This window comes from Aspergillus steynii (genome assembly GCF_002849105.1).
Source record: "Aspergillus steynii IBT 23096 chromosome Unknown P170scaffold_1, whole genome shotgun sequence".
NCBI lineage: Eukaryota > Fungi > Ascomycota > Eurotiomycetes > Eurotiales > Aspergillaceae > Aspergillus > Aspergillus steynii.
Window position 1 is genome coordinate 4,159,037 of NW_020194398.1, and position 21,516 is coordinate 4,180,552.

Genomic DNA, 21,516 nt, shown 5'->3' on the forward strand with positions numbered 1-21,516 from the left:
CAATCAGATCTATTGATCAATCAATTAACTTATTTGATATCTAAATAAAAGGTACACTAGCATTTTGCCACTGTCCATCGGGAGTGAGCTGTGCTAGGATAGCTCTATACAGCTTAATAAATCATGAAACTAGGCTTTTTATGTGAAATAATATTTACCGATTTCATGGACATTTATTTCTTTCATTTATATTTACTTCCAATGCATCCAAGTCCAAGACACCGGCATGGTTAAATTAACTGCGTGGAAGGGACGGCAACGTATGAGGTCACAAATGATACGATCGATGACGCACCATCAACAAAGCCCAGCAACTGCCCGGCTTCCACGCCCCCCATGGACCGATCTACGGGCTGACATGCTCCTCTGGGGCGGCGACCGGACGACCCTTACTTTTTCCTTGCCAGGACTTTTCCAGTTGGTCCCCCGGATGGCCGTGGACGCGTCCGCAGTGGATTGGGTGGATGGCCTGTCGCCCTCCACTATGACGTAGTGCTCTGTAGGGCTGGCAGGGAGCATTACTTCACCAGTGCCTGCAGCGTTCTCGGCTTCCTCTTTCCAACTTATTCCTCCGTCTGGGCCATCGCGCAATTCATTTGATTTTCGCATTTTCAACCCTTTTCAACACCGTCTTTTCAATTGCCTCCCCTGGGCGCTCCCAACCGCCCTGTGAGAGTTTCCCCGTCGCCCTGTCGAAGCTGCCACAGGATGGGAGCGTCGTTTATACCTTAACATTTTCGTCATCCTCATATCGTGCCGACCCCCTGTCATTCCCACCGTATATCGCATATCGAAATCTCGCATAATTCCCGAAGACCATGCCCCCTCATCCCAATGGGACCGAGTCCCCCCGACAGCATCGCATTGGCGAGCACTGGAGCGGACATAACCCCGTGCCGACCATTCATAAGTTCCTAGAGCATCTTGAGAAAGACAAGCAAGATCGGAAAGCGCACGAGGAGATACTGACTGCCCGGGAGAAAGAGGAACAGGAGCAGAAAAAGGCTAGAGAGAAGGAAGGGAAATCGGAAGACCGTGGAGATGTCGTGCCTCATCGGCCACGGAAAGTGCCCAAGGGCAAGACTAGGATGGTGACGGATCCGACCACGGGACGAGAGATTGAGGTGGAAGACCAGGATGAAGATTCTATGGATACCGTGAAGGATCCGATGGTATTGAGGCCCCGTCCCACTCATTCGCTGTGGTGGTTGCTAATATTCGTTCTAGCTGGTGGTGCCCAATGCAAACCTTGGAAAGCCAACGGTGAGTCAATTCTCGTAAGCCTTGAATTTTAACAGGAACATTTACTAACACACTGAAAATAGGAGGCCAAAACCGATGCCAACCAGAGTTTAGCCGATTACAAGGAGAACCAAGATATCACCGCACCGCCCGATCCCATTGCAGAGGGAACCACCTCCGATGTCCCTATCCACGGGGAGAGAACAAACGTTCTCTTCCATCCTACGCCCACCGTATCCTACAAACCCATGTACGATCATCTGCATAGACGGGGAACTACTCTGTGTATTGGAATTGTGGCGGGGATCATCTTTGTAGGACGGATGTTTGGTACCTCGTTGTGGGGCCTGATCCCCCTGTCTGCCGTTATTGCAAGCGGCGTTTGGCTGTGGGTGGAAGAAGTAGTCAGGAGTGGTCGTGAGATGGAATGGAGCAGCGAGCAACTTCGAGGTCAAATGGTACGTTGGAGGCAGAAAATGGCTTGCCTGGTTGCCATTGCTAACGATATCCCACCAGGCGACGGCAAATCTTCTGCCAGAGTCAGTCGAGTGGATGAACAGCTTCCTTGGTATTGTCTGGGGTCTGGTCAACCCAGAGATGCTATCGCCCGTTGCCGACACCATCGAAGATATCATGCAAGCATCTGCGCCAGGCGTAGTCGAGAATGTTCGCATCGCGGAGATTGACCAGGGAAACAACCCCATACGGATTCTGAGTCTACGAGCGCTTCCGGACGAGCATGTGCAAAACCTCAAGGAAAACATCCACGAGGAGAACGTCAAAAATAAAGATCCCCAAGAAGCGGCCGCCATAGAGGAGGGCGGCAGCCACTACAACATTGAGATCTCTTTCGCGTACCACGCCAAACCGAGCGGTCAAACAGCATCGTCTAAAGCACGCAATATGCACATGCAGCTGGTCTTCTACCTGGGAATGAAGGGTCTTTTTGGTGTCCCTTTCCCCGTCTTTGTCGAGCTCATCGAGATGGTGGGCACCGTGCGCGTGCGGCTTCAGATGATGCCGGAGGCCCCGTTCATGAAGGACATGACGTTCAGTCTAGTTGGAATTCCTCACATCAAGGCTGGCTGTATGCCAATGGTCAAGGGAGGTGTCAATATTCTGAATCTCCCTCTGATCTCTAACTTCGTGAACTACGCCATTGGAACGGCGTGCAGTCTGTTTGCGGCCCCCAAATCGATGACCATGGATCTTAGCATGATGCTGAAGGGAGATGACATTCTCAAAGAGACACAGGCTCTGGGTATCATGTGGGTTCGGATCCATCGTGCGGTTGGACTAAGCAAGCAGGACCGACGTGGCAGCTATGGCGGCGGCAGTGACCCCTATATCAACCTTTCGTTCTCAAAATATGGCAAGCCCATGTATTGCACTCGGGTTATTACGGATGACCTGAATCCCGTTTGGGAAGAGACGGCCGCGTTGCTGGTAACCCCTGAGCTGATCAAGGCAGACGAAAGCCTCAGCGTTGAGCTCTGGGACTCCGATCGCAACACTGCCGATGATATAGTTGGCAAGGTCGAACTGCCGATCCGAGAAATGATCCAGCACCCGGGTCGCATGTATCCGCAGGTCTCGAAGTTGCAAGGCCTCAGCGAGGGCAGTGAGATGCCTGGTGAACTGCACTGGGAAGTTGGGTTCTTTGGGAAACCGAAGTTGCGACCAGAATTGCGGACCGACGGCAAGAAGAAGGATCTTCCCGATAACTTCAAAGATATTCCTGAGTTCCAAGACGAGAAGGGCATCATCACCAACGAGGAGGAAGACCTCATTGTCCACACGCCTCCCGATCCACTTTGGCCTAGTGGAGTCGTGAGCATCGTGGTCCACCAGATTGTCAACCTCCAGCTTGCCAATATCAAGGGAAGCCAATTCCGAAGTGGAAGGGAATACGAACCAGCCAAGCCGTATGGAGAGAATACCGAAGAGCAAGGCAAGGATTTGCCAACCAGCTACTGCAAGATCGTTCTAAACGATCAATTGGTAATACCATATATCCTTTGATCCATCCTAAACCTTGCGAGGCTAACACTATCCAGATTTACCGCACTCGAGCGAAGGCTGTTAGTTCCAAACCCATCTTTAACGCCGGAACTGAAAGATTTGTGCGCGACTGGCGATCGGCCATCGTTACCGTCACCGTCCGAGACCAAAGATATCGTGAACATGATCCAATCCTGGGAGTCGTTCCGTTGAAGCTCTCCGACCTCTTACAAACCAGCTCGCAAGTCACCCGATGGTATCCTCTAGATGGCGGCATTGGGTTTGGACGAATCCGAATCTCTATTCTCTTCCGGCACGTCGAGACTAAGCTTCCTCCCAACATGCTGGGATGGGATGTCGGAACATTCGAGTTCGCTTCGGACAAGGTGACTGCGCGTGGAGTCCACCAGCGATCCAAGATCAGGCTGCGCACCGGCGGTAGCAGCGGCAAAATCACTCGACATGTGTGCTCGATTAACGGGCAGGATACTGTCTGGGATCTGAACGCCATTCGGGGCAACGTCCTTCTTCCCGTCAAACACCGGTATCGCTCGCCGCTGGTCTTTGAATTTCACTCGCAAGGCAAGCACCACGCCACCGGGTACGCAGTTCTATGGCTCCAGCACTTGGTGGACAACGAGGACATACCCATTGACATCCCGATCTGGGCAACGAAAAATGGCAAGCGCCTGACCCAGAACTATATCACCGAGGACAACTGGGAGAGTAAACGCGAACCGGGACTTGAGGACATGCGCGAGATCGGCCGGCTCCAGCTCACCGGTCGGTTCAAGCCGGGTATTGACGAGTCGCACGAACATTTCGTCGTGGACAACCATTCCCGTGAGACTTTCGAGACATGGGAGGCTTGCATTGCCGAGGGTGTGCGCACCCGTGGCGTCTCCATCGAGGTGCCCGAGGAGGTTGAGCGCATGCACGAACAATCCTTGGTCAACGGCCGCGACGTTCTCAAGCACGCCGACTCTCGAGAACGCCGACAATGGCTTGACAAGCAGGGCCAGGACTGGAGCGGTGCATTTGGTCACGACCCTCGCGCCTACCTCAGTGATGACGGCAAGAAGATCGCCGAACCAGGACGCGACGATCCGCCGCTCCATCCGACCAACCCTCCGCCCGCCGACATCGAACATACCCGGGTCGGAAGCGATAGCACCTCTGGCGAGTTCGAGGACGAGCACCGGCCCTCTCACGAGCCCCAGCAATCCTCCACCGACAGCCACAGTCGTCCCTCGACCGGTCAATCGACCCAGACCGACCCCTCGTCTACGGGGCAGACCAGCTCCGGCAAGCCGTCCACCGAGGAAAGCGAGGCCGGTCCTAGCGAGGGACAAAGCAACAAGGCGAACCGACGCAGTGAGCAGCGCCAGCAGCGAGGGCTGATGCAGTGGAAGCCCGCGCGTAACGTGGTGTTCGCACGAGACGAGGCCAAGTTCGCGATGCGCAAGGTGCGGAAGCGCTTCACGGGGGATCTAACGGGACGCGAGCCTGATATCGAGACTGAAACTGGGACCTGATTGATTGATTTATTGAGGGAATTGCCGTTTCTGCTTTGTATAGCTGGGAGTCCTGGTGTTTCGTTACTGTCGATGAGTCTCTATGTATGTATATCATATTTTGAATAATGAATCCACGACATAAAATTATTAGTGTCAGACTCAAATTTCTACCAGGTTTAGTATTCGGGGGTCTGCCTTGATTTGATAAGATTAGTATTATATTCAAACACGTTCCGTTGATGGACCTAATACTTCTTCCCTCGCCGGACTCAACCGGAGTAGAATGTCACTAGATCTTTATACATGGTTTTATTGCTGCTATTCCGGATGTATGAAATGCAGACGATGTGCAGGACCAAAGTGGCTCGGGGATTGAGTCGACTGCTCAACTCGGACTCCATTGGCGATTGTAATCTCCTCGCTACCGCTTTGCACATGGCTCTAAAAAGGACTTGCGGCGGCGGCAGCAGCAGCAGCATCATGCTCTACTACCACGACCAGTCGACCTTTTGAACGACCGGCGATGTGCATTTCGATGACGGCAATGGCAACACTCAGGATTTCCGGGGCCTTAGTTTTGAACCGGGCTGTGGGTTACCTGGCCAGATTGATGGTGGATGGAACCGGGTGTGTGACATGTAGTTCCGATCTCTATTCTCTCTGGTTGGGAGGGGTTGGGCGGCATTGCGCGGATTGGGTGCTTTAGACATGACGGAGGTAGTGAATTGTGAAGTGAAAGGAAATGCAGGTTGCCTATCGTCGAGCTTTTTGTCCTGTATAAATAGAAGCAGCGATTCCATGGCTGGGTGTCAAGGAGCTGGCGATCCAGGGTCCGAATTCGCGGCCATTAACACCGTCCTCAAATTGAACGGGCACTGCGATGTTCTGCGTGGCAGGTGCATCGCTAGACCCGGATACCGGAGAGAATTGAGCTTGCGAGCCATGGAACAGCTGCATGCGGTGCGCAGACAGTGGACACGTAAGGAGTTCTATATCGAGGGCTCTTCATTTGGGATCTATTTTTGGGCAGCGGCAGGCAGCAATGAACCACGTCTGTTCGGCCACCTGCGCAGAGTCAGCATCATGGAAGTTGGGGGAACCGCCAGGAGCAGATATTCGGGTCCAGTGCTTAATAAAACCAGACGGAACACATGATATGCATGCGAGTGATCGTCAGAATACGGGGGGGAGTGGATTCATGACTCCACTCGTTTCTATATTAATCGTCTGCAGTCGTATTTGCGTCGTGCTGAGGATACGACCCAATCGTATTTTTTGCCCAAAAGGAAATGTGGTAAGATTGTCTATTCGACTGAAAAAAAGTATGAAGTATGTATATGAAATGAAAAGAGGGCGTCCTCTGTATATGCAATGTCATAGTCGTCGCCGGCCTTGCTTGTTTCAAACAACCATAGCGCCGGTGAATGCAAAATAAAACCCCAGCGTCAATTAGAAATAAAAGAAGGTTTTCCAAAATACCCAACCATTGGAAAAAATATAGCAAAAACAACAAAATAAATAGGCCCATATGTGACGGTGAGCAGTGCTCAGAATAATTCATCTCCCATGCTTTCTATATGCATAAATCGTGATGGGGGGTTGAGAGATCAAGTAAATAAAGAGATATAAATAGAGGCTGCAAGCGAGTGCAAGTAAAAATAGAACTGTAGGTCGTCTCGCGATGCAAGGGTGACTTGTGACTTCATCAATGGTTATTCCGGGGGATCGGCATTTGCACGTTCAGGTTCGTGACTCGTGGTCTTCCAGTATTCGTCGTTCTTGTCCGCCACTTCCGAGGCAACCGAGGAGCTCGGACTGGAGTATGGCAGCGAGGCGGCGCTCGAGGCCGAGAGAAGGTCCGAGGCCGATGCAGGGCTCTCGACGTCCTTGCTCACCCATTTGGGAACGGGGTTCGATAGTACGGGAACCGTTTTCGTCGTCGCCAGATCAGACGGCGTTTCGTCCTGGCTTGGAGGAGGCTTTGCGCCTTCGGTGCCAGTGTTCAAGGGTCCCAAGGTCCACCGCCATTCGCATCGGCGTTTGACTCGTTTCTGGCGAGGAGTCTGAGGAGTCGTCGAGCCGTAGTTATCCTCCAGTCCGTCCATCAGCGCGACCGCGCGAACCTGTTTTTCCGCGCTCAGGTGTTTTCGTTTCTTCCGCTCGAGGGCGGACAATGGGGAGCGGCGCGTCCCCGTACTGGAATCATCCTCGTCCGAGGTACTTGTATCTGACGGAGCCAGGCTGGAGTTGGAATCCGAGTCTTGGTCGGAGTTCGTCTGAGGAGGTTGCTCGGCCGGTTCTCCCGCGATATCGGAGTGACGGGCGGTATAATGCACGTTTTGGATTTCTTCTTCGAGTGGCTGTCGATAGTTGACTTGCTTCTTCGCGGGGAAAAAGACCCGACGCGAGCCCGTGCCTCCGTTGGCACTCGTGGCAACCGATGCGGACCGTAGCCGACATGTCGGCTCCAACGGGGAGTTCCGCAGGATGCTCTTCACTCCCAGCGGGAGCTGGTAAGGGTTGTTGCTGTTCTGGTTGTGGGAAGGATAGGGTGACGAGGGTTTGCTGAATCGACTGTTGGAGGTTTTTGAGGGAGAGGCGGTTGCAGAGGAGGGCAATGCCGCATCGTAGGCATTCTTGAAGGTATTGCGGACGGTGGGGGAGGCCGTTGCACCGCCCGCCAGCGAGAGCGAGAGTCCAGTCGAGGACGTCCCAAAGGTTCGGGGTAACGAGGAGGTTTGGAGAGTGAGTTTGGGTCGGGATGATACGGTCGGCCGGTGTTCGGTTGTCGCATTGGAGGATAAACTGCAAGTCATATTGGGGTGCGAGACGGTCGACTGCGACGGAGACGGTTGAGGGACGATGGAGGTCATCGTAGAGAATCGATCGGCATGGGAGGAGTACGATAGAGACAAAGATAAGAGATAGATCGAGAAATAAACAAAAGGCCGGTCGAGCAGACCAGGAGGGGGAAAAAGAAGAAAAGAAGAAGAAGAAGGGTCTGGAGTCAAAGAGAAAGCCAACCCCCGCACGAAAGCGCCGTGATATCACCGAGAAGGGATTCGCTGTGCAGGACCAACACTTAAGCGTCTCGACGATCCAGGGTGTCGGCGCTTGTCCAATCCTTTTTCTTTTCTTTTCGTTTCTTTTTTTTTTATTCTTCCTATTTCTTTTTTTCTCTTTTTCTCTTGCTGTTGATGGTTCTGCTTGTTCCTAATTTAGGATTGCCACACGGATAGGTGGACGATCATTATTATTGACGAGCCATGATGACTTGGATGGTGAGATTCGGGCGCAAATGTCAGATGGAAGAGAGGATCGCGATGATTATGTAGTATGTAGTACAGTCAAGAAGCGAGAACAAAGAATGGAGACAAGAAAAAAATGAAATAAAAATTTTTCTTCGAGAAGAGGCGAAAAAAAAAAAAAAAAAAAGAAAAAGAAAAAGAAAAAGAAAAGGAATAATAAGAGCGAGAACTATAAACGGTGATGCCGCAATTCTGAAGATGTGCTGTCGACGAATGGAAGGAATGGAAGACATACAAAGCCGAAGCGCATGGGTGACATTAATTAAACAATTAATTTAAAGCAGCCATTAACGAGCGGTGGCATTCCCTAGTCATGCGATAGCCTCGAGATAGTCGCGCCGACTAATGCGGTGGTCCTACACCACGCTGCGACTCTGCTAATAATAAAGCGAGACTATCGAGTGGTATCGACGCCGCATCAGCTCTCTATTCTTGTCTGGACCCGTTCGAATTTCTCCGCTGAGGATCCCTGAAAGGTCTGGCTCTGGCTCACGGAGGCACGACACGCGGCCGATCCATCGCTGCGATCGACTGCCCTCCACTTCGCATCATCCCATGTCTTGAACAAATCCCTCTCTCCGGACGTTGTGGGTGTAGACTGTTTGACTACTGACTCACTCTCTACTGTATACACGCTTGAGACTCAACGTCCAGAAATCTCTTCTGACTGACGGCGGAAAAGAAATGCCTCGGGGGAGGTTATTTATAGGCGCGATGTCGTCATCGGCCAGTCGTCGGCCAGTCACGCCGCAGGAATGCTATAAAAAGATCCCTGTCGCGTGGACCCGCCAAGACGCGCTAATTCAGTCCGGCCGAAATGGCGCAGACCCGCTAACCCGTTCGGGCTGCTGAGTCAGTCCCCCGCTCCAGCCACCGTGCCACACCCCAGCCGCCCGCCGACACCAATCAGCGCCGGCTCTTGCCGCCGTGAGTGACTGGCGCTGCATATCAATCAGTCTCGGTCACATCGACTACTCTTCTCTCCGCAAGTCCGCAGTACGGAGTAGTCTGCCGTAGGGGTTATCCCCTCCTGTCAAAATTCAAAATTCGAAATCACTTCGGAAAAGGATCTTAGATGGCTCCCGTTCCTGCCAGAGAAGACCGCCGAATCATTCTTCATTTTGTCAGTGCCACCCAACGGAGAAAAAATTGACCACATAAAAAATAAAAAAGAAGAAAAAAAAAAAAAAAAAGAAGGCCGAAAAGGAAAAGAACAAAAAAAAGCCTGCGATTTCACTAACCCGTCTGGGTTCGGTCCCCACAGGATTATGATTGCTTCTACGCCTCCGTCTTCGAAGCCGAACAGCCCGTCTTGAAATCGCTGCCTTTGGCAGTTCAGCAGAAGCAAATCGTCGTGACCTGCAACTATGAAGCCCGACGCCGGGGTCTGCACAAACTTCAATTGATCCGAGAAGCCAAGCAAATCTGTCCCGACGTGGTGATTGTTCTGGGAGAGGATCTATCCAAATTCCGAGATGCGTCCAAGGAGCTCTACCTCTTCCTCCGCGGTTTCGTTTGGGGAGGCCGCGTAGAAAAATTGGGATTCGACGAAGTAGGTCCTCGTCCTGGTCTTACCCTTGACTCTGACTTTTTGCCTCTTGCCCTCTGTTTTGCCTTTTGTCTCATAAGACGAGATACAAGACTTGGTCCTGTCGCCTTGTGTTTCCAATTTTGCTTTCCGTCCCCACAGATGGTGGATCCCCGGAGCCGGATTTCTGATAACGGGATCGCAGTTGTTTTTGGATGTCACAGACATGATCACGTACAACGTGGATCTGCTGAATCCAAATGATCTAGAACACTCGTTCTTTCATCTCGACCGCCAGGAACCCACGGTGGGCTTCCGCTACAATGCCACCCTACCACTTGGTCCCACCTATCCGTCGGACCCAACGTGGTCCTCGCCCGTCGCCCAGGTCGACTCGTCCTTGCTGGACACCAAGCTGCTGGTTGCCTCCCATCTAGCAGGCCACCTGCGGAGGCAACTCGAGCAGCGGAAGGGATACACTGCCACGGTGGGTGTGTCAACGTCGAAACTTCTCGCCAAGCTGGTGGGATGCACCCACAAGCCTAATAGTCAGACAACCCTCCTGCCGCCCTACGTTGCGGCGCAGCCTGGCGCACATACCAACGTCCTCGATTTCCTCGATGCCCACGAGATCCGAAAAATCCCCGGCATCGGGTCGAAAATCGCCCAACGGATCGCTTCCCATCTCGTCAGAGCAGGTGTTCGATCGGGCACCACCCGGCCTGAAACAACTCCTGTCGCGGATGCCCCCATTACCGTTCGACACGTGCGTCAATGTCCGGGCATGGGCCCTTTACTTCTAGATAAGATCGTCGGGGGGCCCGGATATCCCAAGGACATTGGTATCAAGATTTGGCGACTGATCCACGGCGTAGATTACTCGGAGGTCCGGCAGGCCCGAGACTTGCCAACCCAGATCAGCATCGAAGACACTTACGGGCGTATGGACACTCTCGATGCCGTCAGGCGGGAGCTGGTCTCTTTGACGGTTAGTCTAATCCGGCGCATGCGGACGGACCTGACCGAGAGGCTGGACGAGCGGGAAGCGGCACCGGGGCGAGTTCCCGGGACTCTGCGACCTTCAGAGACCGCTCGCATGCGATGGCTTGCTCGCCCTAAAACAGTACGTCTCTCCACGCGACTTCGACCACCTCCCACACCGGATGGAGGGCAGATCCGCAGCTTCAACCGCATCTCGCGCTCTGCGCCCCTCCCTCAGTATGTCTGCAATCTGGACGAGAACATCGATTCGCTGGCAGAGCGACTGGTGTATGAGCTGGTCATGTCCATGTTTCGAAAGCTTCATCCCGAGAAATCCGGCTGGAATCTACATCTGTTGAATGTCGCCGTGACGAACATGATCGAGACGGCTGGGGAGCACAAGCAGAGCGGCGGTCGGGACATCGGGAAAATGTTCCAAACCCAAGACACGGCAGATCGAGGTCCTTCGAGTGTAAAGGAAGAAAGCTTGTTACCGGTCAAAGAGTCTGTCATGACCAATGCCTCAGGCGAATCCAGCCCTCGACCCGATCCCGGGATTGATGCGTGGGAGAGCGATGAGGAAGAGGATATGGCCTGCGTAGCGTGTACCACGTGCGGAGCACTGATTCCGCATTTTGCACTTGTAGCCCACGAGGTCTTTCACTCTGCACCGGGAGAATGATGGAGATATCACGGGGGTGGAGAGCCTCGACCCCGTAGATGGTGCTAGTCCTGGATATACGGAGTAAGACGGCACCTGGACCTAGCTTTGACGCTATTGGCCTTACCCACCGGACGAGTCCGGGGTATAATCTAGACTATAGATCTTGTACCGTGTATTTACTATCTGTATATATGATCTGCCATTCCAGCAATAATACTATGATACTCTAGTGAACACGGACGAGTATCTTTAGTAGGGCTGACCAGATCCCGTGGCAGTCATGGGGTTGGCGCCAAGACGCGGGCCCTTCTTTTGCCGCAAGCAACGGATGGAAGTCTTTTCTTTCTCCCCGAATCGTTTCAATTCCCTCCAACCACTCGCTTCGTTCGATATTAAATCCTCTCCCTGAGCCTTTCCCCTCTTTTCCTTCCCCCCCATCATCTCCGTCGTGGTGCAGACTTCAGAGGGACAACAACACCGTGCCCAGAACCTACGCGCCGTGGCCGACGATCCCAGACCGGCCCGTCAAATCGCTGTCCTCCTGGTTCCTCCTGGTTACTAACGCCTTATTATTAACTCCAGGGTCCATTAGTGTCATTCTCAACTCCCGGACCCCGAAACTCCCTCCCATGCAATCGGCGTGAGACATTCCCTCGACCTTTCATCTGCTTGGTCTTGTCTTCTCCACCGTTCTCATCCGCTCTGTTCCGCCTGCTCCTTTCTCCTCTTCCCCCTTAGTTCGAACGCTCTTGTCTGGCGGACTTTGCAATCCACTCTTTGATGCCCATCATTTTCGTTCGTTCTGCTCGAAGACGTTCGTCGTTCGCCTTTTAAGTCGATTTCGCCTCAACGCCGTCCGGTTCCCGCCAAGCCTGCTGCGCCTCGCGGCCAGGCATATCCCCGTTGGTTTCGGTGGCTTTACTTGACCGACTTCTCCCATATTCCAGGAAGAGCCGATCAAAAAATTCTATTGTCTTTTTATTGCATCGATTGCTTGCATAGCGCATGCCAATCCACGCATTCGGGAACCACGGAGGTGTGACCGGTCTCCAACGGCCTTAACTCGAGCGCCGAACAGAGATCTCGATTTGTTCGTCGGCACAAGGAGAACCGCCGTTCGTTTGACTGTTGCCTGATGCTACTCGCCAGTCCCTCGGTTCTCCAAACCTAACTTTATTCTTGAATTTTTTTATATTCTTCTCGCTGTATCTAGCTTTTGCCCACACATTCTTTTCGTGTCCGATCGATCAAGCCCGTTCGTCTTCCTGGCCGTTGGTCCAGTTCCTCGCGGCCATGAGGTTCTTCAAACATTCGTTGCCCTTTGTGGCAACGGCACTTTCGCTCCTCACAGGCACTGACGGTGAGTATCTCCAAAGAGCAGTAATAAAATCCCGGAAGCCCTCGTCTGACTTGAAAATATCTAGCCCGGTCGCAAGAACCAAATGCCATCCAACGCGTTTCGAGCCTCGATCATACAACGATAAACACGCCCTCCCATCAAATAGACCATCTCTCCCACTTCGATATAACGTTCAGTCTTCGTGACAAGAACCAAAGAATCAAATTAGAGCTAGAACCGAACCATGACATTCTCGCCGAAGACGCTTTTGTACAGTACCTAGACGCCGATGGAAACGTCCGACGAGAGGAGGCTATCCCGCGACATGAACACAAAGTCTTCAAAGGAAGGTCCTTGAAGGGACGAGGGAAGGGCATGTGGGACCCGGTGGGCGAGGCCAGAATCTACATCAAGAACGACGGACCCCAGCCACTCTTCGAAGGTGTTTTCAGCATCAACGGCGACAATCATCACGTGGAATTAAAATCGACCTACTTGGAAAAGAAGCGCTCCCAAGATGTTGACATCCCCGACCGGAAAGGCGATTACATGATCTTTTACCGTGATTCTGACATGATCCGACAAATCCATACCGACCTGAAGCGCTCGCTCCCTCTCTCTTCGTCGTGCTCGGCAGACAAGCTTGGCTTCAATGCCGACCCCAATCACCCGGTTCTTCAACCTCTCGAGCAGGAGAACATGGGAACCTGGGGAGCTATGTCCCTAAACTCCATGTTTGGGCTGAACAAGCGGCAGTCTGATATCGGTGGCTCTTCGGGAAATGCCGGCGGAGTGAACCTGAAGTCAACTATTGGTAGCACTTCGGGCTGCCCCAACACCAAGCAGGTTGCGCTCATCGGTATCGCCACTGACTGTGAATTCACCGGCTCGTTCAAAGATGAAGAGGCGGCCAAGCAATGGGTTATCAACACCGTCAATAGTGCATCCAACGTCTATGAGAAGTCGTTCAACATCTCCATCGGTCTACGGAATTTGACCGTGACAGACAAGGAATGCCCGGAAAGCCCGCCGTCTTCAACCGAGTGGAACATGCCTTGTTCAAAGGGGAACATCACGTCCCGCTTAGACCTGTTCTCCAAGTGGCGTGGACAGCAAAAGGACGAGAACGCATACTGGACTTTGATGAGCAATTGTCCTACGGGTCCCGAAGTCGGATTGGCATGGCTGGGGCAGCTGTGCAACGCGGAAGTCTCTAGTGATGGCGCCAACTCTGTCAGCGGAACCAATGTCGTCGTCCGCTCCTCGGGAGGTGGATGGCAGATCTTTGCTCACGAGTCGGGCCACACGTTTGGGGCGGTTCACGATTGTGATTCCCAAACCTGTAAACAGAACCTTGCGGCATCTTCCCAGTGCTGTCCGTATACTGCCGACGAGTGTGATGCGAAGTCACAATACATCATGAACCCAAGCACGGGCCAGGACATTACCAAGTTCTCGCAGTGCACAATTGGCAACATCTGCTCTGCCCTTGGTCGCAACAGCGTCAAGTCTACCTGCCTTTCCGATAACCGCGGAGTTACTACTTACACGGGTGGTCAATGTGGTAATGGTATCGTCGAGTCTGGTGAAGACTGCGATTGTGGTGGGGAGGAATCTTGCGGCGACAACAAGTGCTGTGATGCCAAAACCTGCAAGTTCAAGGATAATGCGCAATGTGACGATGCCAACGACAGTTGCTGCTCGAGCTGCAAATTTGCCAAGGCCGACACAGTCTGCCGGGCCAGTCGCGGTGAATGTGATGTCGAAGAGAAGTGCACTGGAAATTCGAGCACCTGTCCTTCTGATCACTTCAAGGATGATGGTTCGAAGTGTGGCAACTCCTCGTCTGGTTTGACCTGCGCTAGCGGCCAGTGCACTAGTCGAGATTACCAATGCCGCAGCGTTATGGGCAGCCTGCTGCACAGCAATGACACCAATGCCTGCAGTCAATTCAACGACAAATGCGAGATCATCTGCTCCTCTCCAGGCTTCGGCCAGTGCGTGAGTGTCAACCAGAATTTCTTGGACGGAACTCCTTGCGGCAGCGGTGGTCACTGTGACAATGGAAGCTGCAAGGGATCTAGCGTCAAAAACTGGATCGATGACCACAAGAACGTGGTGATCGGTATTGCCTGCGGTGTGGGAGGTCTCATTGTCCTTGCCATCTTGTGGTGCCTGATCAACCGGTGTCGCCGCTCTCGACCTGCCGCAAAGCCGATGCCTCCCCGGGTTCCCTACGGCGGCTGGCAAGGCCCGATGCCGCCGCCACCACGACCTCCCATGGGCCAGTGGCCCAACGTACCGACGCGAGGATATCAAGGACTCGCCACGGAACCTCCTCCTCCCCCTTACCCCGGTCCATCATACAACAACCCCGGGGGTGCAGGCTACATGCCTCCTCCGGCGCGATACGCATGAGCGTGCCGCATTCGAAATCCACTTCCTTTCTACCATCTTGCTTTTGCCTTACATACATACATATCTATGCGATGAGAGTTTGTTTGCATGATGAATCTGTAAACACCTATCACATTCTGACGATCCTTATATCTGGCACCGGCGCAAGCATAGATCTTTGCTTTTATTATTTTTGCTTATATTGGAAGATATCATTTTTATTTTCATCTTATTTATTCTTTTTGGCCTGGCTAATATTATCTGTTCTTGCATTTATCACTTTGCTTCTGCCATACTCTACCGTCTTATTCTGTGTATCGTTTGCTTTCGGATTGCTCTGTCATGTGTTTGAGCTGGATAAACCGTGTCAACCGTCCTTACCTGTACAATCAATCTATGGATGACCCTCCTTCGGTGTCCGGAGTCATATAGCTCGCCAGTATCTTGAATACATGAAGTGATGACTGCTTGGATATAGCAACTACCATTCAGAGCTATGTTCTAGATGTAGAGAATGTAAATCCAACCGGGCAAATGGAAGCCCCAAAGCCGAGGCTGCCATGCAGCACCCACCAATACGTAGACAAAGAAAAACCCGTAGACACCCAAATGGAATTGCAGGGAATAAATGTAAAAATCGACCAAGAAACTGCCAGGCGCCCACCCAATGCCCAAACAAAAGCAGCCAATAGAACAAACTAAGCACCTCGAATCAAATAGACCTAGACCTGACTGGCGATGCAAGAACCATACCAAACCAAGAACAAGAAAAGAAACACAAAAATCGAGATCATTTTGATGTTCCAATCACCAGAACAAACCCGTCATCGTCCAGGACATTTCCGCCCTGTTCTTCTCCCCTTGTCGATAAGATAGATGAGAGCAATGTGTATACCCTGTTCCCGAGCACTGAGCAAAGCGGGCGATTTGGGAAAAAGAGAAGCAGAAAAAACCAAACAAGGAAGAATAAAAAACATGCTACGAACCCCAAATGAAGAAAAGAAAAACACACACAAATGTACAAGAAACAAAACAAAAGAAAAGTATCACTGCCAGCAGATACTCACGAACGCCTCCCTCGTGACACCGCCCACGCCCTCGAGGTCGAACTCCTCGATCATCGCGCGCAGCTCCTCCTCCTCGAGGCCCGTCTCGCCCAACTCCCTCGCCACCCGCCGCAGATCCTCCAGGTCGATGTATCCCTTGCCGCCCTCGTCGAAGAGCTCGAAGGCCCGCAGGATCTCGTCGCGCGGGTCGCGCTCGAGGATCTTCAGCGCCGTCACGGCCTGGAAGGCCGACAGCGGCATGAGCAGGTTGGACGGGTGCTGCGGGTTGGTGGCGGGCGCGGCGCGCGACTGCTGCTGATGCTGGGACTGTTGGGCCGCGGCGGCCTGCTGGACTTGTGGGCGGGAGGCGCCGTAGGTCGTGAGGAGGGAGATGAGTTCTTGTTTGGGGAGCGTGAAGCCGAGGGCGCGGAAGGCGACGCGGAGTTCGTGGTAGTCGAGGTGTTGGTCGCGGTCGAGGTCAAAGAGGGTGAACTGTTAGGGGTTGGCATTAGTTATGCTTGGGTTTCGTCCTTTTTTTTTTTTCTTTTTCTTTTTCTTATTCTTATCGATTGATTGGTTTGGAATGGAATGTCGCGTCTGTCACAAGGACGCAATGGAAGGGGATGATAGGTCCGGAAGTAAAGAAGAACGTGCAAGCAGGAGACAAATAGATCCAGGGTTCTTACAGCTTCATTGATCTCTTCGCGCTGCTCCTCCGTTAGCCGACTCAGCGGAGTCGAGTCCTGCGATGGGCCGTGAGTCTGCGAATGGACCGGAGGAGCCGGGGCCTGCTGCGAGGCCTTCGCAGCCTCGGGCCCAAAGTCACTGGGTCCGGGAGCGCCCAGCCGTTGCCGCGGAAAAGAGGAAGTATTGAGAGGGTTTGCATTCCCACCGGCGGATCGATTGTTTACGTTGTAGGAGCGCGACAGGAACTGTTGTTGAGTGGACATGGTGGTTGGCGGGGATGAGGCGGTGATGGGAGGGGGATCCCGGGGTGAGAGGGGAGAAAGAGAGCCGGGACCTGCACCGAGAGGCCCAGACAAACAGGCAGTGAGCGCAATGGATACGAATGGGGGGTTTTTCTTTGGGGTTGAAGCGGAGGTCTCGAGGATGGAGCGTCGGGAGTTGTTGCGACAACGCGAATTCGGGCGACGCGAGGCGGTAAACAGCGCCCGCGTTGATTGGTGGGCGCTGGTGACAGATATACTACGGTCACCAGCAGGTCCTCGCTCTTCTTTCCTCCTTGTCGGACTCGTCCGGTATGTATGTATGTCTTTCTAGTCTCGCCTATTTACACATTGACTGGCCCGAGTCCCGCCCTTCTCGTCCCTTGCGCCAGGCATTTCTCCACCGAGATTGGTGGCTATTTAGAGGATTCCCTTGAGCCAAGCGTGACGATTTGCTGTCTTCTCGGGTAGTGTCGCTAATTATAAGTCGATCTGTCCAAGTGAGTTATTGATGGAGTGAATATGCTGCGCTCCTCGACCTAAAAGGGTGGGTTGTCGGTCGAACATAACCACAGACGATGTAGAGGTCTCCGAACGAAGACCTACATCATGCATCTCGCATATTCATCCAGCGATTCTGTAGCTCCTGGGGTATATGGATCCTGAGTCCATATGGCTGGTAGATGAACGTATCAAAACGGACTGTCCGAGAAATCCATGTCCTGTGTCTGGAGATCTGGGTCGACTTGATAGCCCAGATCCAGGTCTTCCAGAAATTTCCGATTTCGCAGTTTTTCTGGAAGATATTCCTGGGCCACCTCCCCATCTCTATAGTTCGGATTGTACTTGTACTCCTTGCCGTATCCAAGTTCCTTCATCAGCCTGGTGGGGGCGTTTCGGAGATGGATTGGGATAGGCAACCCGGCAATGCCCGGTTCGGCAAGTGCAGCGTTGGCATTGTTCAGGCCTCTGTATGACCGCGTGCTCTTCTTGGACATTGCCATAGCTACCGTAGCGTGTGCCAGATTGATGCGTGCCTCGGGAAGCCCGATCTTCTCGACAGCCGAATGAGTGGAGATGGCGAGCGTTAGCATACTATTGTCTGCTAGACCAATGTCCTCTGACGCCACAACGATCAACCGCCGGGCGATGTATAATGGGTCTTCCCCGGACTGTATCATACGTGCTAGGTAGTATAGGGCTGCATCGGCGTCGCTGCCCCGGATGGATTTGTGAAAGGCCGAGATCGTGTCGTAGTGCTGGTCTCCAGCTCGATCATACACCAGAGTTTTGGTCAAGGACCGCTTCAACTCTTCGCTGGAGATTCCAGGTCGCTTCGAAAGATCCATTGCTAGTTCGAGGAGATTGAGGGAGGTTCGAGCGTCGCCGTCGGAAAATTTGGCCAGGTACTTTATTAGGGTATCATCGACCAAGGCAGACGGTGAATAGCTTGGACCCTCAACCTCCAGAGCATGGTAAAGGATCTGTGTAACGTCTTCATCGGTGAGCTTGGACAGCGTAAAAGTCCGACACCGAGAGAGCAAGGCACTCTGAACCTTGAAGGAGGGGTTCTCCGTCGTGGCCCCGATGAGAGTAACCTGCCCGCTTTCTACGGGTCCCAAGAAGACATCCTGTTGCGATTTGGAGAAGCGATGGATTTCGTCGCAGAAAATGATTGTCTTCCTTCCGGTAAGACCCAGTTCGCTTTTCGCTTCAGAGAAGATCTTCTTACACTCCGCCACCCCGGAACTGGTGCTGTTTATTTCCACAAACCGGCTGCCCACCATCGATGCGACGACCCTTGCAATGGTTGTTTTACCGGTCCCCGGGCCACCCCATAGAATCATGCTAGGAACCCGGTCTTGTTCGATCAATCCACGAAGCACGCCATGCTTGCCGACCAAGTCCTGACCGCAGACCTCATCGAGGGTGCGAGGACGCATCCGTTCCGCCAAAGGAGCCACCTTTCTGAATGCATTTATCTTTGGTTTCTTTGACTGATGCTCTGTTTGAGGGGGATCCGAGCTCGGTTCGGCGTTCGTCTCCGGCAGGCGACCCGAAGGAGGCGGCATCGACCGCTTGCGGGTGACATTTTGCAGGGGCGAGGAATCGGAGCGTATATCTTTCTGTGAGTTGGGCTGCGCAGGGGTTTTACGCGCCGACGCTGGCTGAAAAATGCTTGGGACCTGAGCTTTCTGGGAGGACGAATCTCCTGCACTAGAGGTAGGTTCCTCGATGTAGCTTTGACAGTTGGAATCAATATGATCGTTGATTTTCACGGACGGAACGGAATTACTGCAGATCGGACACGAGACCATTGCGATCAGCTGGCGATATGAGAATTGACGGACAGCAACTCGGTAGGAGTCGAGGCCACCGAGACATCGATTGATATATCAACTTTCTCCGTCGCAGCGCAACGCGAACGCGTGCGGAGAGCCGCTGACTCAGCCGCGCTGTCATTTTCCCCTTTCGGGACGCCAGGCACGGGATGCGCTAGCCCCGATTGGGCCAGAGCACGCCATCTACGTGTCTTACATAAGCCACGTCGTCATTCCTCGATCCGTCGGACTCATCGCTCTCTATCCATCCCTCTCTGATTCCCCTCCCCTTCTCTCCCCTCGTTCCGTCTTTACTTATGTTCTCGAGATATCGTGTGTCGGCTTCATTTGCAGCAGCTGCCAAAGTCCAACTCCCATTGAGTCCTCTAGTCGCCTCCACGTTTAGACCTCCACCCCACCTTCTGTTTCCCCGCGCTAGAGCAATGTCCGCAACCGCGGCTCGGCCTGACCCTTTTAAACCGGCAAGAAGGGTTGCTGGCCAAAGACAAGATGTCTGGTACGAGGTCTCTTAGAACATAAGGCGATGTAGAATGGTTCCCTAACTAGCTCGTAGGTCAATTGTCAACGAAGCTGCCGCCGCGTCTCCGGTCCAGCCCATTGTGAATATGGGCCAAGGTTTCTTGTGAGTGAGGCATAATTCCCCGTAGGGTCTCTGATGTCACATGCTGACCATTGCGATCATGGCTGTAGTGGATATAACCCCCCTAAATTCGCCATCGATGCTGCGAAAGATGCCCTGGACCGTGTGGAATGCAACCAGTACTCTCCCACGAAGGTACAAACACCGAGGGTTTTATCGCAATGAAGGAATATACTCATGGCAATGATAGGGTCGTCCCCGCCTGAAGAAGGCCCTCGCGGATGCGTACTCTCCGTTCTTCGGCCGAACTATAAACCCAGACACGGAAGTGTCGATCACGACGGGGGCAAATGAAGGAATGCTGAGTGCGTTCATGGGCTTTATCGAACCTGGTGATGAGGTCATCATCTTCGAGCCTTTCTTCGATCAGTAAGTCTGCGCGATACGATCAAGGGGGTCATGGCTCTGATAGATTGGGAAAGATATATTAGCAACATTGAAATGCCCGGTGGCACTATTCGATACGTGCCTCTTCATCCGCCGAAGGATGGAGCCACCCGAACATCCCCTGCTTCTGAATGGACCATCGACTTCGAGGAGCTGGAGAACACCATCAACCCCAAGACCAAGATGATCGTAAGACTTCCAAACCAGACTTACTGCGGTATCAGCTCTAACCTCTCTATCTAGGTCTTGAACTCACCGTGAGCGACATCCAACCCATCCTTCTACCATTCTACCATCATACTGACAAAGAGCGCAGCCACAACCCTGTTGGAAAGGTCTTTTCCCGTGCTGAACTCGAGCGCATCGGAGATCTCTGCATCAAGCATAACTTGATCATCCTCTCTGACGAAGTTTATGACCGCCTTTTCTACGTCCCATTTACCAGAATCGGTACCCTGTCTCCCGAGCTCTACGAGCGCACCCTCACCGTCGGTTCGGCTGGAAAGGCCTTCTATGCCACGGGCTGGCGTGTTGGGTACCTGATCGGACCCGAGCACCTGATCAAGTATGTTGCTGGCGCGCACACTCGGATTTGCTACAGCAGCGTATCCCCGCTTCAAGAAGCTGCCGCCGTCGCTTTTGAGCAGGCCGACAAGGTGGGCTTTTGGGATGAGAGCCGAACTGAGATGAAGAACAAGATGGAGCGTTTCTGCCAGGTGTTTGACGAGCTGAAGATCCCCGTAAGTCTCTTGTCTCTGTTTACTTTTTGGTTGTGCGTTCAAATAACGGTATCATAGTACTCTGATCCCGAAGGTGGCTACTTTGTTCTGGCGAATATGTCGTCGGTCAAGCTTCCTGAGAACTATCCCTTCCCACCCCACGTTGCAAACCGTCCTCGCGACTTCAAGCTCTGCTGGTTTCTCATCCACGAGGTCGGCGTTGCCGCAATCCCCCCCACCGAATTTTATACCGATGCGAACGCCCACATCGCCGAGGATTACCTTCGATTTGCCGTCTGCAAGAATGACGACGTGTTGGAAACCGCGAAAGAGAGGCTACGGGGCTTGAAGAAATACATCGTGCAGTAAAGCCAACGAAAAATGAATATTTTCTTGGGTTAAACATGCATTGGAAGACAGGAGCGGGTAAATCGGGTGTGCTCCAGATGGCAATTATA

At 52.9% G+C, this 21,516-nt stretch overlaps 8 protein-coding genes across 8 annotated transcripts; 5 read left to right on the forward strand and 3 right to left on the reverse strand.

Annotated features, from left to right (window-relative positions):
* The first annotated feature begins 365 nt into the window (after nucleotides 1-365).
* On the forward strand, nucleotides 366-4,906 carry P170DRAFT_452557 (C2 domain protein). Its single transcript, XM_024851284.1, has 5 exons — nucleotides 366-1,172; nucleotides 1,228-1,263; nucleotides 1,326-1,700; nucleotides 1,759-3,243; nucleotides 3,300-4,906. The coding sequence occupies exons 1-5, from the start codon at nucleotides 819-821 to the stop codon at nucleotides 4,776-4,778; spliced, it is 3,729 nt and encodes a 1,242-aa protein (XP_024710329.1). The 5' UTR covers nucleotides 366-818; the 3' UTR covers nucleotides 4,779-4,906.
* Nucleotides 4,907-5,478: 572 nt separating this feature from the next.
* On the forward strand, nucleotides 5,479-6,333 carry P170DRAFT_30097 (uncharacterized protein). The gene has a single exon (XM_024843244.1). The coding sequence runs from the start codon at nucleotides 5,716-5,718 to the stop codon at nucleotides 6,193-6,195; it is 480 nt and encodes a 159-aa protein (XP_024710330.1). The 5' UTR covers nucleotides 5,479-5,715; the 3' UTR covers nucleotides 6,196-6,333.
* Nucleotides 6,334-6,472: 139 nt separating this feature from the next.
* P170DRAFT_470457 (uncharacterized protein) lies at nucleotides 6,473-7,633 on the reverse strand (the record flags this gene model as incomplete). The annotated part of the gene is made up of 1 exon (XM_024852756.1): nucleotides 6,473-7,633. The coding sequence occupies one exon, from the start codon at nucleotides 7,631-7,633 to the stop codon at nucleotides 6,473-6,475; it is 1,161 nt and encodes a 386-aa protein (XP_024710331.1).
* Nucleotides 7,634-9,057: 1,424 nt separating this feature from the next.
* On the forward strand, nucleotides 9,058-11,513 carry P170DRAFT_432560 (putative DNA polymerase iota). Its single transcript, XM_024848290.1, has 3 exons — nucleotides 9,058-9,191; nucleotides 9,333-9,620; nucleotides 9,802-11,513. Exons 1-3 carry the CDS (start codon nucleotides 9,144-9,146, stop codon nucleotides 11,257-11,259), a joined length of 1,794 nt encoding a protein of 597 aa, XP_024710332.1. The 5' UTR covers nucleotides 9,058-9,143; the 3' UTR covers nucleotides 11,260-11,513.
* Nucleotides 11,514-12,534: 1,021 nt separating this feature from the next.
* admB (ADAM family of metalloprotease ADM-B) lies at nucleotides 12,535-14,998 on the forward strand (the record flags this gene model as incomplete). Its single annotated transcript, XM_024850500.1, has 2 exons — nucleotides 12,535-12,601; nucleotides 12,666-14,998. The coding sequence occupies 2 exons, from the start codon at nucleotides 12,535-12,537 to the stop codon at nucleotides 14,996-14,998; spliced, it is 2,400 nt and encodes a 799-aa protein (XP_024710333.1).
* Nucleotides 14,999-15,576: 578 nt separating this feature from the next.
* On the reverse strand, nucleotides 15,577-17,121 carry cdc31 (putative cell division control protein Cdc31). The gene is made up of 2 exons (XM_024854311.1): nucleotides 16,710-17,121; nucleotides 15,577-16,515 (listed from the first exon to the last, which is right to left on the reverse strand). The coding sequence occupies exons 1-2, from the start codon at nucleotides 16,971-16,973 to the stop codon at nucleotides 16,024-16,026; spliced, it is 756 nt and encodes a 251-aa protein (XP_024710334.1). The 5' UTR covers nucleotides 16,974-17,121; the 3' UTR covers nucleotides 15,577-16,023.
* Nucleotides 17,122-17,300: 179 nt separating this feature from the next.
* On the reverse strand, nucleotides 17,301-19,342 carry P170DRAFT_398871 (ssDNA-dependent ATPase MGS1). The gene has a single exon (XM_024846251.1). It carries the CDS (start codon nucleotides 19,286-19,288, stop codon nucleotides 17,663-17,665), a length of 1,626 nt encoding a protein of 541 aa, XP_024710335.1. The 5' UTR covers nucleotides 19,289-19,342; the 3' UTR covers nucleotides 17,301-17,662.
* A 392-nt stretch (nucleotides 19,343-19,734) lies between these two features.
* P170DRAFT_470462 (kynurenine--oxoglutarate transaminase) lies at nucleotides 19,735-21,427 on the forward strand (the record flags this gene model as incomplete). The annotated part of the gene is made up of 8 exons (XM_024852757.1): nucleotides 19,735-19,808; nucleotides 19,866-19,934; nucleotides 20,003-20,087; nucleotides 20,143-20,321; nucleotides 20,375-20,528; nucleotides 20,583-20,596; nucleotides 20,656-21,079; nucleotides 21,137-21,427. 8 exons carry the CDS (start codon nucleotides 19,735-19,737, stop codon nucleotides 21,425-21,427), a joined length of 1,290 nt encoding a protein of 429 aa, XP_024710336.1.
* Nucleotides 21,428-21,516: the final 89 nt, after the last annotated feature.